At 33.0% G+C, this 17,662-nt stretch overlaps 1 protein-coding gene across 1 annotated transcript in view; it reads right to left on the bottom strand.

The window, feature by feature from the left end:
- Positions 1-17,399, bottom strand: part of sli (slit guidance ligand) — a 290,993-nt gene extending 273,594 nt beyond the window's left edge. The window contains exon 1 of the mRNA XM_089644128.1: positions 16,660-17,399. Coding sequence (XP_089500254.1) covers positions 16,660-16,943 — 284 coding nt within the window. The 5' untranslated portion in view covers positions 16,944-17,399. The remainder of the gene's footprint in view (positions 1-16,659) is intronic.
- Between the last annotated feature and the right edge of the window lie 263 nt (positions 17,400-17,662).

Here is a 17,662-nt window from a genome sequence, read left to right as displayed (position 1 = left end):
GATTTTTAATGAAGAAGTAATAGTAATTATTTTATAAGCAATAATTATTAGCCTGAAACACTCATCCACATTGAAAAATCTCCTGATAAAAGATACATGACGCCAACGGGACTTGAACCCGTGTCCTTTCGATTTCCGGTCGACAGCTCTGACCACTGAGCTATGGCGGCTTATCTCTTATCCGCGAAATAATTCAATATATACTAGTGTTTCATTCAACAATTACTGCTTGTTACATTTTTTCACCTGAAAACAACCAACTTTATTTTATATGAGAAAGGCATTGTAAGTGCTAACTCTCTCACTAGATGGCGTCGAGACAAATTGTCTACATTTTTTGATGAAGATACTAGAACTTGTCAAATATATATATTTTTTTTTTTTGTAAACTAATTTTTAAGACAAGATTTTTTATGCATAGCACAAAGGGTAGCAATTTTGGCGCCATGTATCTTTTATCAGGAGATTTTTCAATGTGGATGAGTGTTTCAGGCTAATAATTATTGCTTATAAAATAATTGTTACCCTTTGTGCTATGAATAAAAAATCTTGTCTTATACATTAGTTTACCAAAAAAAATAATAAAGCAGTAATATTATATATTAAAGGATCTTGGCGCCAACCCGCCAGCGTTCACACGTAAGCCCGTCTTCAGTTCGAAGTATGCATTTAGGGGAGACGGTAGTGTTGATTATTGCGTGAGTGATTATTTACGAGTTACGATGACGGCATGGAGTAGTGAAGAAATTTTGAAGTATATAGATATGTACCAAAATTAATCAATAATGTATTTTTTATATAAAGTAACCTACTTAATATTTAATACGAGATATCAGGAATATGAAGTAACATACAAAACTGTCATAGTATGGACAGAAAAAAACTAGATTAAGGGTTATCCTTAGGAGATAGACATATACCATCCCGGAATTTTCTGTAGGCCTTTTCAAGATATACAATTCCTTAGTACCACAGACATATGAATATATAGACTAGAAATTAAAGGTGAGGGGTAAAATCAACTGTTGAAGAACGAAGGGGGTAAAGCTGACTGTGATTCGTCAATAAATCAATCTGACAGTATATAGGCATCTCGCATTATAATATCACCATTTAGTTCTTAAAAGTAAAATCTGCTTTTGAATGAATAGACATTTTTACATGGGAGCGCAAATTACTCGCCACGTTATGAACAAATTTGCGAAGTCCAAATTCGGCAAAAAAAATTTCTTCTATTTTCAGAGTCGAATATTTTGTTTACGTATTAAGTTAAGACACTTTTATAAGTGTTCATAATTTACTTCCCAGTAACAACGATGCGCACACTTGAGAATCGCTACATTCGACCAATGTTGGCTCGATGTGATAGTATATGTTTCTACAACTGATTCATATTATACGACGTGAATAAGCTTAAAATGATGCTTACATATGGAATGTAATACGACAATTGGGTTTATTCTCTTTTTCACATCTATTTTTACAAGTTTTCATAGCACAAGCCACTATTTTGCCGTGTTATTTCATAAAATGCCTCGACCATAGCTCGACGCTAGTTCGAACAAGAATGATGACGTCACATTCTCAAGATTCACGGGAAGCCATACGCGAGCCCAGCCGGCTCCAATGGAACCGGTATGGGGAGTGGGGAATAATACGCTTTTAATCACTTAGGGCAGGTCTACTAATATTCATATGTCTATGCTACATTATTTTGACGTATCTCATTAGGTTTAGCCAGCGTTAGCAATGTAGTGCCGGAAAATATATTTTTACGTCTTGATTATAAAACTTCGACTTTTCTCTACTTTCTATAAATATAATATGCATTTATTACATATAAAAACTTTCCGGAAGAAATTCTCTAAATGACAGTGATAACCTTATCAAAATCTGTTGCGTAGTTTAGAAGAACTAAGCGCACAAACAGATAGACGCGGATAGCTACATAGTTTTCGTATAGAGAGTTTTAATAAATTTCTCTCAATGGGAAAATCGAGTTTAAAATTATTGTGCCATAGGAATTTATTTTGAATTCAATGAATTGATCGAGGAATTATATTCGAAGTCAAGAAGTATACGACATTTTCAAGGTAGAAAGATTCCTAAAGCCTCTTGAATTTATGTGATTAAACAATAATATTGAACCAGTAATATTTATGTTAAAATTTTTACATGGTAGTATAGACAGCCCGGGTTTACTTAACCTCATTGAATTTAATATACCTATGAGAACTACTCGTTCCAAAATCATGTTTAAATGTAAATTTGACAAAAATTCCGCGAGCCAAGATTCGAATTATGGGAAAATTCACCGCTCGCGGAAATTTCGCCGTGTTTATATGTAGCATTGAGTAGCATGACTGTAAATACTGATTTGTGCCTAGATTACATGAAGTTAGTAAAAAGATACGCAGATGTAGCGGATCTATTAAACTCCACAGTATGTAGGTACAAGAAGGATATATTATCTTATGTTTAATTGGATATTTTATTTTATTCTATTTCTTCTCTTTGTTATTCATATTTATACAAAATATGTTAGTAGGCTTAGGCACCAGTTAAAAGTACATATACCTATTATTTCATTATTATTTTAATACTATACTTATCAAAATGTTAATACTCATCTTAATTCGACTGTCCTAAAATGGGAATCCTCCTAGTTGGGCAGTCAAAACATTTCTTAAATAATGTATATGAATGTATAATCTTTTACTAAATAAAAATTGCATGTACTTTTGATGTCATTGTATGTGTATGTGGTTTATTGTTTGTGGTGTGATCTTGATAATAAATATGTAGGTACTTTGCAAATTTTTTTAATTTCAAAAACCTTACTTAAAACGTTAAAAAGTTTTAAATTACCGCTTACACCATCCACCTGTTTTGATTTATGCAAGAAAAAACATGGCCAAAAAGTGCATTTTATTTTATTTTGTGGATGTTCAGGCATAAATATTTAATTTTTTTTATTTAATTACTTAATTTTCCACATTATACAATAAAATGATAACCGAAAATGGGTTCGTAAGTAGCAGATTTTGAACTTTAAAGCAGTTTTCATAGACCTTATACACTATATTTTTCTGGGCTTATAAAAGACTTATCTAAAAAATACTCGATTATTTCAAAGGCCAAGATGTATTCTACTCGCAGTATTTAATTAAAACATCTGAAACATTCCTAGGCGACCAAATTTTCAAACCAAAAACACATGATTTTGAATTAATACGTAGTGCATCGCCTTAAATTAAAAAATCACAAAAATTGTATTAAAAAGTCGCTCTCGCATAATTTTAAATTGAATTTATTAATTTTAGGGGCGGGATTTTCGCTTTATGAAAACGCACGAAAGCGAATAGGACATGGAAATACATAAATCAAATTAAAATATATTTAATACTGCGGCTAGGGGGCGAACATAGCCTCGTAAAACTGTCAGCCTGCGGCGCATAATGTGGGAATTAAACCATAGAGAAAATATGTTCATAATGCAGTCATAACTTTAAATCAGATTTTTTTTAGTTTCACAACAAAATACTATACTTTTAAGGCGATGCCATACGTAGTAATGCAAAATCATGTATTTTTGGTTTGAAAATTTGGTCGCCTAGAAATGTTTCAGATGCTTTAATTAAATACTGCGAGTAGAATACATCTTGGCCTTTGAAATAATCGAGTATTTTTTAGATAAGTCTTTTTATAAGCCCAGAAAAAATAATGTATAAGGTCTATAAAAACTGCTTTAATGTTCAAAATCTCCTGCTTACGAACCCATTTTTGGTTATGTTTTTATTGTATTATGTGACAAATTAAGTTATTTATAAAATGCTCGGAAAAAAAATAAATGTTTATGCCTGAACATCAACAAAATAAAATAAAATGCATTTTTTGGCCATGTTTTTTTCTTGCATAAATCATTTTCTTGCATGGTGTTGAGCGGGAATTTAAACCTTATCGCCATCTACGTAAGGGTAGTTATTGATAGCGGCTCAATTTAAAATATTACATGACATAGTGCATCGCCTTAAGCAAATATTTAGGTGCTGTTGAAAATGTGAATGCATGACCACTTCCTAATAAATTATTAGTCATTCAAAATATATCTGAACACGTGTTCTCGCGGGTGCTCTTGACAGAATAAATATAATGTACGAGATGAGAAAATATTATTATTTTTCTTTACTTCCAATATTACTGATAGTTTGTTATGAAATTTATCAAATCATTCGTAATAGACCTCCAGTCCCGTTTTTAACAGGAAAATGAATAATTTGACAGGATTTTTCACTATAGTCAAGTCATTCACCTAACCCAACCTAACTGAAAAAGATCAGTTGTTATGATCGCCATCTATAATAGTCAGTAGGTAGTAGGTATATATAAATCCCGTTGAGGTGATTTTCTAACTAACCAACACGCCGTTTCCACGCAGGGGTAGGCAGAGAGGATGGACCGCCAAACATGTCGGACTTGGCACACTCTCCTTGCCTCATTCACATTCATACATACTCATCTATTATTCTGACTCTTGACATGCCCCTAATCATGTATCTGATTCACTTGGTCATGCAATATATATTATAAAAAGAAACCTGTATTTCCCTACCCGCCTGATTTTATTTACAGCCAGCCCCTACCACCCACCGGTGGTTATGGTGGCAGATAGCCCTTGGTGTCACATCGAAAGTAAGAGAGTTTGGTTGGGGTGGCTGAGCGTGGGTGGGAGTGGGTGACGAAAATGTTCTCTGTTATGGGAAGGTTGCGAATGCTTCAGAAAATTTCAGAATGGGCCCGCCGACTGTGTCGGTGAGTCTGAAAGGGTATAGCTATCATCATACTATAAAACAGGAAAAATATTCGATTAAAAATGAAGTTGCAAAATCGACGGCGATCTCTGGCGTCATGAAATTGGTACCACCCCTTTTGTCGAGTTGCAAATATGCGAACTTATATATTTATTTAACTCTTTGTTAGTCAGCAAAATGCGTTCTCTGGAAAGATAATTCGGGAGTCATGAAATTTAGACAGTTAGTTTTGTATGATAATTTATTTCAATTAATAATAAAAATAAATATTTTTTCTAAACTGGGTACTGCGCTAGGTACAGCCTAGCGGGTTACGTGATTTGCACTCCGTCTTGTTCTAGCAGCACGGTAACAGACGAGATAGAGGGCGTATCACATTTTTTTGTTTTTAATTGAAAAAATATATCGGACTGCAAAATGACATCTACATGTTACACTCAAAATATTCTCAGGAATCGGGTTCGTGATGTTTACAACTGTAGAAATGAGATCCCTGAGGCGTATGTGTGGTAAAACCATGTGAGAAATGTGGAGATCTGCAAAGAATACAAGGCTAATATAAGCGTAATGAGTAAGATTAAGAAAGTAACACACAGATGGTTTGTGAATGTAGAGCGAATGAACAAAAGAAGAAGTGTGAGAGCAAGACAGAGTTGATGGTGGTCTGTCTTCTCTGCCTACCCATGCGAAGAAACAGACATTTTTTCATGTGAATAACGCGCAAGAGTCCCAACTGCTCCCAATCGAATGGAGCCAGTGAGACTATGGCATCCCCCAATAATTGGGGTAGTGAAGTTGCAGTGGGGATTCGTTTCAATTTTGAAAGGTGGTCTAACACCAGGGCGATACTGAGAGTATTTTCCAATCTGAATCGTGCCGCACTTATACGATACATGAATACATTTCTAAATAATATAAATTTACTTGTGCGCGCCGGGATTTGAACCCGCGACCTTCGGATTGCTAGTCGATAACATTACCCCTCTACCACGGACATCGTGCATGTATATTGACAAAATATATCTGATATCTATACAATGATATGTTCGAACCCGGTTTTCTAAATCCGTTTTTTTACCACAAGAACCATTCTAATATATTTTATTCCTATGATAAATGGCTGTAATTTATAGAATTCCGATCAATTTTATTTGACAGGAGAATTGTATTTGCGTTTCTCGACGATGTGTCCATTTCACATGGGCTAGTTTAGCGTTGTGATTTCATATTAATTTCTGCATGTCACACTTTTAGATTTAAGAGCGACTAGAGCGACAGTTGTAGTGTCACGTGATCAAGTCAGTGCCATCGAGCAACAACAGTTTACAAAATGGCGACGATTGTTGTTAATACTTTTACTGATGCTGATTTGTTATCGCAAGCATTTTTAATAGTATCAAATAAAGTCGCTATCCGCGTCTGTCTTTTTTATGCGCTTAGTTTTTCTAAACTACGCAACGGATTTTGATAGGGTTTTCACTATCATTTAGAAAATTTCTTCCTGAAGGTTTACATATATAATAAATTGATATTATATTTACTGAAAGTAGAGAAAATTCGAAGAACGCCGGGAATACGACCTATTTTCACGAAACTAACATCAACTGGTAAGTTTTTAGATTCTCACGGCCAAAAGCGTTTTTGTTGTTTGTTTTTGGGGTGTTATGCATCTTCGGATCTACCGGATCTGCCCTGATGATGGACACTGCAACGCTGTCCGAAACGTCGGCTAAAGAAGGAGTTAGCCCAACACGGCATAACACCCCAAAAACAAACAACAAAAATAACATCAACTGTGTCGAGTCTCACGCACGTGATCAATGCTGCTAGCTCCTTAGAGCAGGCTCTATTAAAATACCCGTAGAACAGACTCAGTATGCCTACATTTCGTCTATGCATCAGAGATGCTAATCGGTCTGTTAACAACGGATTTTCAATCAGACGGACCGCCCTCCTTTATCGTTATCATGTTTTATTCGAAAATCAATTCTCGGCAAGTTTCAGCGTTTGGTCAAATTGTAATCGGCTGAAATGCTTAACCGTTGAGAGGAAGCTACAAGCCAAAAATGTGTATATTGTAGGTAATAGGCATCAAAATCGCTTGACAAACGGAGTCTAGAAACGTTCGATTTCAAGCACAAAACTGGTTTTTATTTATTTTGTAAATAATTTTATAAGAAAGCAAAAAAGTTAATCAAGTGAAACTGTCACAGATAATCTTAGCTATAATACTGTATTTATTAAAAGTTTTTTTCTTTACGCGTTCATACATTTCTATTGAATAAGTATTTTTTTTCGTAGTTTACATTTATATTTTTTATTGAGTAATTTATTTTTAATTTGTATTCTACTCAAGCAAAGCGATAGGAAAACCTTCAATTTATCTAAAGCATATTTTTTGGTATTCATAATTTAAACCAATTCTTTATAAAGATTAATCAAAATAGTGATTTAGCACTAGTCACAGTTTGGAGACCGTTCAAACGTCAAATAAAATCTGTTTTAAAAGTGGGATTCCGTGCAACAGATTGTCTCATATGAAATGGACTTCGGGTTAGAAAACCAGTTTTGAATCTCATTTGTATTGTGATGTACTGTGTAATGGGATTTTCTATAAATGGATGTGTTTATAAAGATATTTTTAATTAATTTTTTTGATTACATCGCCCCAATGAAAGAGATAAAATTGCTATAAGTTTTTAATCCAAGCGGGTTTTTCAAGGTTTTAAATTTTACTATGAACGAGGTGATAATTTCATCAAAATTTATATAATTAACTAGTGAACCCAGCAATGCTTCGCTATTGCTAATGTGTTTTCGGGCATCGCGCATAGCGTATTATCCAAGGTTGATATTTTCAGTTGCGAACTTACCAAATGCATTAATAATAAAATAATATTTCTCTGATGGTTTATGAATAATGTTTATGTCTCTATTCTTTATATCTCTGTTATGATTTGATTTATATCTACAACCTCTTTCCATGGCTATAAATGTATTGTTTTGTAAATTTTTCGTTTTATATTAGCTTTTTGTATAATTTATTTAAATAACTTATTCCATATTATGCTGTCTCAGTTAAAATCACAAGGAGGAAATCCATAATTGGTTTTATTTTACTATATAATACTTATGTACAAATTGATTAAATGTAAAGTAACTGTCGATTTCCCGAAAATGAATAAATAAATCTCCGACTTATTCCACCATTCTATACTGTATATCACAATGTTACTGTTAAACAATACATTACATAGACTGTAAATCGACTCGGTATCTTATTTCGGTGCAGATATATTGTTTTAACTACACCTCAGGCGTCCCCGACTACTTATACCACCAAACCAAATTCTCTAAACACTCCTGACACCAATAAGAACAAAGTTTGAAAACTTCAGCTATATCTGTCGACTACTTTGCGAGTTTTGCGAGCACAAACATACGCAAGTTTGAATTTTATATGTATACTGGCTGACGTGTACAATATGCATGTTTTATATATAATATAAACTTACCGGAAAAAATTCTTTAAATGATAATGAAAATACTATCAAAATCCGTTGTGTAGTTCAGAAGAATAAGCGCACAAACAGACAGACGCTGATGACGACTTTTTTTTAATACTAGCTGACGTGTTCCCAACGTTACTCGGATTATCCTTATAGATGGACATATACCATCCAGGACTTTTCTGTAGGCTTTTTTAAGATATACAATTCCGTAGTACATTATTTTGATGTACCTCGTAAGGTTAAGCCAGCGCTAGCAATGTAAGCGTCCAAAAATATTTTTTTCCATTTGATTACAAAAATCGATTTTTCTTTATTTTCTGAAAATATAATACGAATGTATTATATAAATAAAAAAAAAGTGGGTGTGTCAAGCCTACGCAAGACAGAAGTGAAACTTCTAGTTTCAGCTGATGCTTGGCGTGGCGCAGTTCGCTGGTGTCTGAGAGAGAGGAAAGAAGAGAAGAGAGAGAACGTTCGTGAGCGGCTCCCCCACCTCAACAAGGTTTCACTTCAAAAATGCCACAGCCGAGAATCGAACCTCGCTTAACTGATTGAAAGCCAACCACGCTGAGCACCAACTGTAAGCAAAGCCGCATAAATTGATTATATTATGTAGGTTCTGAAAATATGAGAGCTTGTTATGTTTTATAATGTTACCTACATCACACCCAAAATATAATATATTTTTAAAAATAATGTACAATGTACAGAAATAGAATCCCACACAAGATCGCGTAGTGCGCTCTAGCGAACGGATATTTTATCAGAGGGAGATAGTTTTAATTTTTTTTTCTGTAAATTATTACATATTATCAAAATAAATAAATTAATTAAATAAATGTAATACAATTATCATAATATACGGATTAGATAATAATTTTAATCCAACACAATAACGCAAAGCGCGCTCTAGCGGAGTAATGTTTTATCACAGTGAGATAAGTGTTTTTATTATTTTGCAATATTATTTTCTTTTAAAAAAAAAACCTACTAAAAAATAAGATATTGAATGAAAAAGGCGTTAAAAACAAAAAAATAATGTGCGATGGCCGAGAATCGAACTCGGATCAACTGCTTGGAAGGCAACTATGCTGACCATTACACCACCAACGCCAGTTGTCGGGATGAGCTAAGAAGCATTTATATGTTACTTCAAAACTTTGACTAGATCAAATGAACTTTAATCGGTGGTGGGGGTACCCGCATTTTCGTTTCGGTCATGAGTTGGTTTACTCCGGTCCTCGAAATTGCATGACGCGCGTAAAGAAGTTTCACTTCAAAAATTCGGAAGAAATTCGCTAATTGAGGTTGAAAACTTGAAGAAAATATAGACAAATAGATATAAAATTCTTGTGTTTTAAGTGTCTCGTGGGAATATTATTGACTAACATTGTAAGCCTATTGTCTAATTCCTTGTATAAACATAATACAAGATTCACTCAAAATGAAGGATGAATGATTTCGAAATGTTCAAATAAATACGGCGAAAGAACACTAAACTATATTGTACTCAAACATTTTTATAAACTACCAATGAAAATTAAAAAACTACAGCGTTTGTACTGAAAAAATCAATCAGATACAGGTAAGAAAACTGTAATGTACTCATAAAATTCGTTCTATCTTCTTTTGTATTACGCTGAAATAAACGATTTAAACAGTGTTAGATAGAGAGAACATCACGCTTTGTATTTGCATATAAAAGTTTACTCTAGACGCTTCCGAAAAATTGGTATAATTTTACAAAATAACATTTAACATTTAGCAAATATAATATGTCAAGTATTTTTTTAATGATAATAATATTTGACAAGTCAAAATATTTCACCAACAAATGTAGATATAATATGTCTCGACGCCATCTAGTGGGAAATTTAGCACTAACAAAGCCTTTCCTACAAAAATAAAGTTGGTTGTTTACAGGTGGAAAAAAATATAAAACGCAGTAATTGTCGATTGAAGTACTAGTACATATTGAATTATTTGGCGGGTTAGAAATAAGCCGACGTAGCTCAGTGGTCCAGTGAAAAGGACATCAGAAGGTGCGGATTCGATTCCCGTCAGCGTCATTTATTTTGAATTTGTATGGATGTTTCAGGCGACTTATTAATGCTTATGATAATTTAATATGTCAAGATTTGCAATTTTTTTAGTCAAATATTGTACATGTACAAAGTGAACTTCTGTCATTGTAAAAATTCGGTGCTTAAAAAATAATATCTCGTTGCCTGTGGGTCTACGTCACTCCTGCAAGATTCATTCCACATGTGTTTTATTATTTTGAGAAGCCCAGTTTTAGCGAAGCACAGAATTCGAGAAATACAAACATAAATTATAATGAGATTTATAGCGACATGAATTAGAATGGAAAATATTACTTTTGGAGATTTTGTTGTACCTTTTCGTTTTCGTTTTCGTTTCGAGATTTACATGAGAATGTTGACGTCTAAAACGTGACGAGAATAAATTTCAAATTAATCCATGTAAAATGGCCAACGCGCGTGAGTTATTTATTTAAATATTTTGTTTTTAAAAGAAGATAAACAGTCTCTGGTTAAGAATAACCTAACAATATTAATTTAAATTCCTCCTAAGCGGAACAATATGTTATTTTTATATTGAATGAAGTAAGGATTGCAGTAATATACGAATATTCAGTACACACCTCCAGTAAATGTTTATTTAACAAAAATGTCTATTGGATCTGTTATTTTGAGGAAATTATCGTTATTTATGGGGAAATTGTTGTTTATTTTGACGAAATTTGCGTTATTTTTTGTGAAAAGTGGTGTTATTTTGGCGAAATTCGCGTTATTTTTTGTGAAAAGTGATGTTATTTTGGCTAATTTCGGTATGTTTTTTGTGAAAAGTGTTGTTTTTTGTGGAAATTTGCTTTATTTTTGTGAAAGTGGTGTTATTTTGCAACAAAAAATATATAATTGATATTTTTCAGCATAAATTAATGATATTTCGTGGCGTTCTCAACGTGGAGTTAGTTAGCATTCCATTTTATTGGTATTCAAAATACCAAAATTTACGTTTTCGCTTGTACCTTCCCTGTAAGCTCTATAAAAAATGACCTGGCTTGAAATCTGGTGACGCTCCTGGTGACCTGCTTATAGTTTTAAGAAAAGCTTTTAAAAGAGCTTTTTTGTAGCATTTATATTCTGGTGGAAAATGTACCTAGATTATTTTAAGACACTAACAAAAATTTTAACAATTGATCGAACTTAAAAGTTAATATTCAAGTTCTGTGAAAGTTCTACTGAAGTTTTTTTAATATCCAAGTACTTGTTAAACAGCCGGTCCATGATGATATGATAACAGATCTTGAACAGATCCTTCACAGAACTTGAATTTTAACTTTGAAGTTTGATGTATTTTTCAATTTCTCTGAAAAACGTAAGTAGCTCATTCTGACAGCCGTCTTCAGTAATCCGAGAAAACTTATGAATGACTAGTTAAATATTTATAATACGGAACAAAATTATCGTCTCGGTTTTTTTGACAGTTAATTTCCTTGGTTATTTTAATCTGCGTGGATCCTGTTATAAATGACAGACCCATATGCGTTTTTTAAGCCCCCGCATTCCCAATTTCCATAACATATTTCTATTAAACTTTTTAAGTTCCAAAAAAAATATATCCTATTTATGAAGATAATTAAACACTTGTAAACCCGAAAAGGTAATTGATTATATGAAATTCTCTCGATAGAAAAAATGGCAAAGTAAGCTACGAAAAATTATTAAGGACGGGTTGTTTCGGAGAATCTGAACAATTCATCAAATTTCAACGTTCATTTTCAAGTTCTGTGAAAGACTATTTCAACTTCTGTTTTTATTTCAGTTTTGTCAAGCAACTAGCCTACAATGATATAAAAACAGAACTTGAATAAGTCTTTCACAGAACTTGAAAATGAACGTTGAAATTTGATGAATTGTTCAAATTCTCCGAAACAACCCGTCCTAAAAACACGTTTTGTTCTGTTATTTAATATGTTATAGGCATGAAAAAATCACAGTGTATCTTTAAACACAACTAAAGCATTTGCCGAGAGATTTTTGCTCTATTTCAAACGAGAGTTTTCATAAATTTTCAAATTTCGGTCGGATCCTTTTGATTTCACAAGCTGTACATTTAATTATTCTGTGTGTAAATTAACTTTTGATTTGAATATAAAGCGTGATGTTTTCTCTTTCTAACATCGTTCAGATCACATTTCTCACACTGACAGTAAGGGAGACAAAACGATTTCGATGAGACCATAATATGGGCTGTTCTATGAGTCATTGATTTCTGATTATTTCTCCAAGAAGGTGGAAGCCATACAGTAATGTAAAAATAACTGCTTGCAAAGAAATGTCCACCCTCATTATTTACAAGTTGACATGTTTAACTTTGCAGTAACGGTGGAAACTAAATAACACAAACTTTATTTGGGAAAAAAAATTTTAGATTTACACGGCCAAATTATGGTGATTATTCTTTTTGTGTTTTGGCGTGATTTGCCAAGCACTTAATAATAAAATTATAATAATTCGATTATTTCTATAGCGTCGTATTCGTGAGAAAATCATCTCAAAAGGCGCTTAACAAGTTGTTTCGAAGATTTTTTCAAGTTTTGTTATTATTTCAGTACTGTGAAGCAATTAGCCTATAATGATATAATAACAGAACTTGAATATGACTTTCACAAAACCCGAAAATGAACGTTGAAACTTAATCAATTGTTCAAATTCTGTGAAATAACACATCTTTAGTTCATACAATTAATCTATTCCTATGATTTAGACTTATAACTATATTTAATAGCTAGTGATTTAAAACTAGTGGCTTAATACACTTTTATTTACACTTAAGAGGAAGCTACAAGCCGAAAATGTATATATTCTTGGTATACCTTATATCGTAGGTAATAGGCATTAAAATCGCTCGACAAACGGAGTCTAGAAACGTTCGATTTCAAGCAAAAAACTGGTTTTTATTTATTTTGTAAATAAGTTTATAAAAAATCATAAAAATTAATCAAGTGAAACTGTCACAGAAAATCCTAGCTATAATACAATATTTTTTATATTCGTTTCCTTTACGCGTTCATACATTTCTTTTGAAAAAATATTTTTTTTAGTAGTTTGCATTTATATTTATTATTGAGTGATTATATATTTTATTTGTATTCTACTGAAGCGAAGCGATAGGAAAACCTTCAATTTATCTAAAGCATATTTTTTGTATTCATAATGTACACCAATTTGTTATAAAGATTTATCAAAATGGTGATTTGGCATTAAGCTTCGCCTGAACATATTCTGTTATTCCGACTCTTGACATGGCCCGACTCAAGTGTTTTGTATCTGGTTCTCTTGATCGTTCCATGTCTTCCTCTGTATTTCCACATCATCTTTAGCCTTACAACATAACGCAATTGGGGATGCAATAGTGTCATTGGCACCAGAAAGATGGGATAATTTGAACTGAGCTATTCAAATAAAAAAAATCATTTTGTAATCATAATAAATGACACAATTTCTACAGATTTATAACAAGTTTCTCGTTTAACTCTTTAAGTTTATAAGTTTCAAAAAAATATATGTTATTTTTAAAAATAATATCATTATATTTGTTATGCTGAAACATTAATCATATGAAATTCTCTCGATAGAAAAAAATTGCAAAATAAGCTTCGAAATTTTTTTTTTTTTTTATGTGACACCTCACAGGAGCGTCCCTGCCTGTGCAGTGTACAGACAGGGGAACTATGTCACCACCCGGTTGGGCGGCGTTGTGAGGCGGAATAAGGTAGGGGCTGTAGGAAGGGATTTGTTAATGCGGGCCTTGAAGAGGCTCGGATTATAGGAGGGAGGAAAAACCCGTTCTCACGAAGCCAACGTCAACCGTGAACGGATGTTCAGTTCGTGTCCGTCGAGTTTCGCGCACGTGCACCGGTGCATCAGGAATCAATGCTGCTAGCTCCTTGGAGCAGGCTCCATTGAAATACCTGTAGAACAGACACAGCATGCCTGCATTGCGTCTATGCATTAGAGAAGGCAATCGGTCTGTTAACAACGGATTTTCAATCAGACGGATCGCTCTCCTTTGCACAGATTCAAGCAGGCTTATTAAGTATTTTGGGGCACCAGCCCAAAGGTGGCTCCCAAATTCAATAGTTGGGCGGACTTGAGACTTGTACAGGGTCAGCAGCTGGTCACTGTTGAAGAATCTTCTAGCCCTGTACAAGACACCCAACAAAAGAAGAACACATTTTGTTCTGTTATTTAATATGTTATAGGCATGAAAAAATTCACAGTGTATCTTTAAATGCAAATAAAGAATTCGTCAAGAAATTTTTGCTCTATTTCAAACGAATCGTGTTTTATTAAATATTTACACCATTGTTGCTTAATTATTATGGTTTTCTAACATTCGTATTTATATATCTCTTTTTCAAATCATCTTTACGGAACCTTAACAAAGTATTTGATGTTCACGTTGCTTTATTTACATCAGTCAGTCTTATTTACTGATAAAATGCATACAGAGATCATTGAACTTATCTTACTTCGCAAAGATAATATTGATTCGCTATACAGATAGAATAAACATACCTGAAATTACTACAAAAAGATAAAAAATAATGTTTGCAAATGTCAGTTCTGACGTATGATTGTTTAGTTTCAGATTTTTCAAAGAAATTCAAATGTAACACTTTCCTCATATTATATTACATAGATGTCTCATGTGACAGGTAAAAACATGTTTTTTTTAAACAGCGCCATCTGTTGTACTTAAAAGCAACACGCGCTATTGTTTATCTATTTGCACAGACAGATCGAGCCACTATAGCTAGGTTTTTAATACAAAAAAAATGTTAACATAATATTTTTATTGGAACATCTTTTCTTAAGTTGTTAATAACTAAAGTTATACCCATCAATGTAATATATCATTGAAACGAAACATGAAACGGAACAAGAAACATAAATATGAAAAAGATAACAGTCTGCACTCGGAAAGGAACGTATGATCTGAGATGATATTATTATTTTTAATTACGTATAGTAATAATAATAAATTCCTGTAATATTCAAAAATCTGTTAATGAAAAAATAAGAAAATACACAGATTTAGAAAATGAGATTAAAAGAATTTGGCATTCTCAGACTATAAAAATATTACCATTTGTTATTTCGGCTACTGGCATTATACCTAGCTCTCTCATTCAAAATTGAGGCGTATTAGATCTATCAAAAAAATTATACATAAAAATGCAATAATCAGTCATTTTAAATACATGTAGGAATACGAAATATTTTTAAATATTTATGTTGAGGGATCAGTAGGATTTATAGGTCCAGTTAGAAGTTCTACCGAGCCGAACCTTCTGATATGAAAATATCTGGAGTCGGTGAATTATTTTCCCATTTGATCTCTGGTGAGTTGACGTGTTGTTCTTTATTGTTTTCTATTTATTTTGTTATATAATGCACTTGCGTAATGTGACTAGATGATAATTTGTGGAAAAGTGTGTGGAAGGGTTTAGTTTTTCCTATGGGGAAGATTTAATCCGGACATAAATTCGGAAAAAGGTCCCATTGGTCGAGTGGGTAAATACGTTGTGTACAGTTGAGACCATTATCTTTTTTTATTATTTTTCTGTGTTTTGTTCTGTTTCATGTTTCGTTTATATTTATCAGTATTATCTTCTTCTTGAATGCTTCTTATTGCCATTAAGTTGAATGAAAGGTGTTTTGGTAAATATTTCTCTAACCGCCGCACTTTTAATAGGCACTGATTATGAAAATTACACTTCGTTTCTACTTATTATGCATTATAATTCCATTTTTACTGAATCAAAGCTTAAAATTTATCTTTTAAAACGATCAATTCGCCGCCATTTTACTCTTTTTTGTGTATTTTGCAATTGCAAAAGTTTCGTTTCAATCTAAATTACTTAAGTAACCAAAACTAAGAACCCAATAACCCATTTTGTGGATGCAAATGGTTGTTGCTTGTAGTAATTTTTTTAACAAAGTGTGATTTCCATAATCAGTGCTTAAAAGTTTGGCAGTTAGGGACATATAACTTTTTTTTAAATGCGTATTAAATACGATAGTTTTGGGTAAAAGTAAGATATTGCTAAATAAATATCGTATTTTACTATGACCTCATCTCCTACAATTGTGCAAATGTACCTGAAAATACAACAGGGAAGTTTTTTTTTCCCATTTTAGAAACAGTCTTTATTTTCATAATCAATGTGATTACTTATCAGCGTGATACTCAATGTTTAATCATGAAATAAATTATATTTAATTTACTTTTTGTTGACTTACATTCTTTCGGCGTCTGTAGGCAGCTGATCCGGCACTTTGGTCAACCCGCGGTGAGAGCAATCGGCCGTCATCCCCGTGCACGTGCACGTCCACGGGCACCTGCCCAACACGCTCACGTGCTGTTGCTGCCCATTCCTCAGCTCCACCTCGTTCTCATTCTGATGCACCGGCTCCGAAGACGACAGCACAAACACGGCCGAAAATACAAGCAAAAACGTAAAACCCCAAAAATTTTTACGTGACATTTTCAAAAAAATTTCAACTTTCAAAACTTCAAGAATCATTTTTAAAAAACCTCCTACAGACGATCTGGTGTCTTCAAAAGATAAAACAAACTTCACTGCATGTTTTCTGATTTATTAAAACAACCCCCCTTTTTAGAAATGTTAAAATTTCATACAATTGAAAAACACATATTTCATAACAAAAAAAACGTTTAAAAAATTTTTGTATGAAAATCACTATTTAGTAAAACTGGTCGCTAGTAGGTACCTTGCGGAGCGCCGCTTGTTGTGATTTCAGATTCACAATACAAATTTCAACTGCATTTTTTCACTTTTCACATCTTTACACACTGTTTCAACACGAAAACCTTCAAATCTTACACTAAACCACTACCAAATCATCGTTTTTAGACTGTTGGAAGGTGAGTTTTAGGCATCGTATATGATATTATCAATGGCCCGACGTTTTTAGTAGGAGATTGTACACAATGCGAGAGCGGATTCGAAAAGACGTGCGCTTTGCCCTGTGATAGAAGCTCAACTGAATTCTCGACGGTATTCTGGTTTGGTAGTGTTGGTGGGGACCCTTTGAGAGCATGCGTGTAATGGGTCCGGTTTTTCAAATGCAACCGAAAATCGATAGGTAGTTTATTTACGTTTAAATATTAAACGTTTTTTAAAAAACGAATAATAACTACGTTATTTCATAAAGTTGGGTAATTATACAAAAAAGTGAAACAAGGTTAAGAGACTCATTTATTTTAAATAATATAACAATG

This window comes from Hesperophylax consimilis, chromosome 20 (genome assembly GCF_061612785.1).
Source record: "Hesperophylax consimilis isolate HC1 chromosome 20, BYU_Hcon_1.0, whole genome shotgun sequence".
NCBI classification, from domain to species: Eukaryota; Metazoa; Arthropoda; class Insecta; order Trichoptera; family Limnephilidae; genus Hesperophylax; species Hesperophylax consimilis.
Note: the sequence above shows the minus strand (reverse complement) of the source record. Positions and strands in the feature narration are given on the sequence as shown.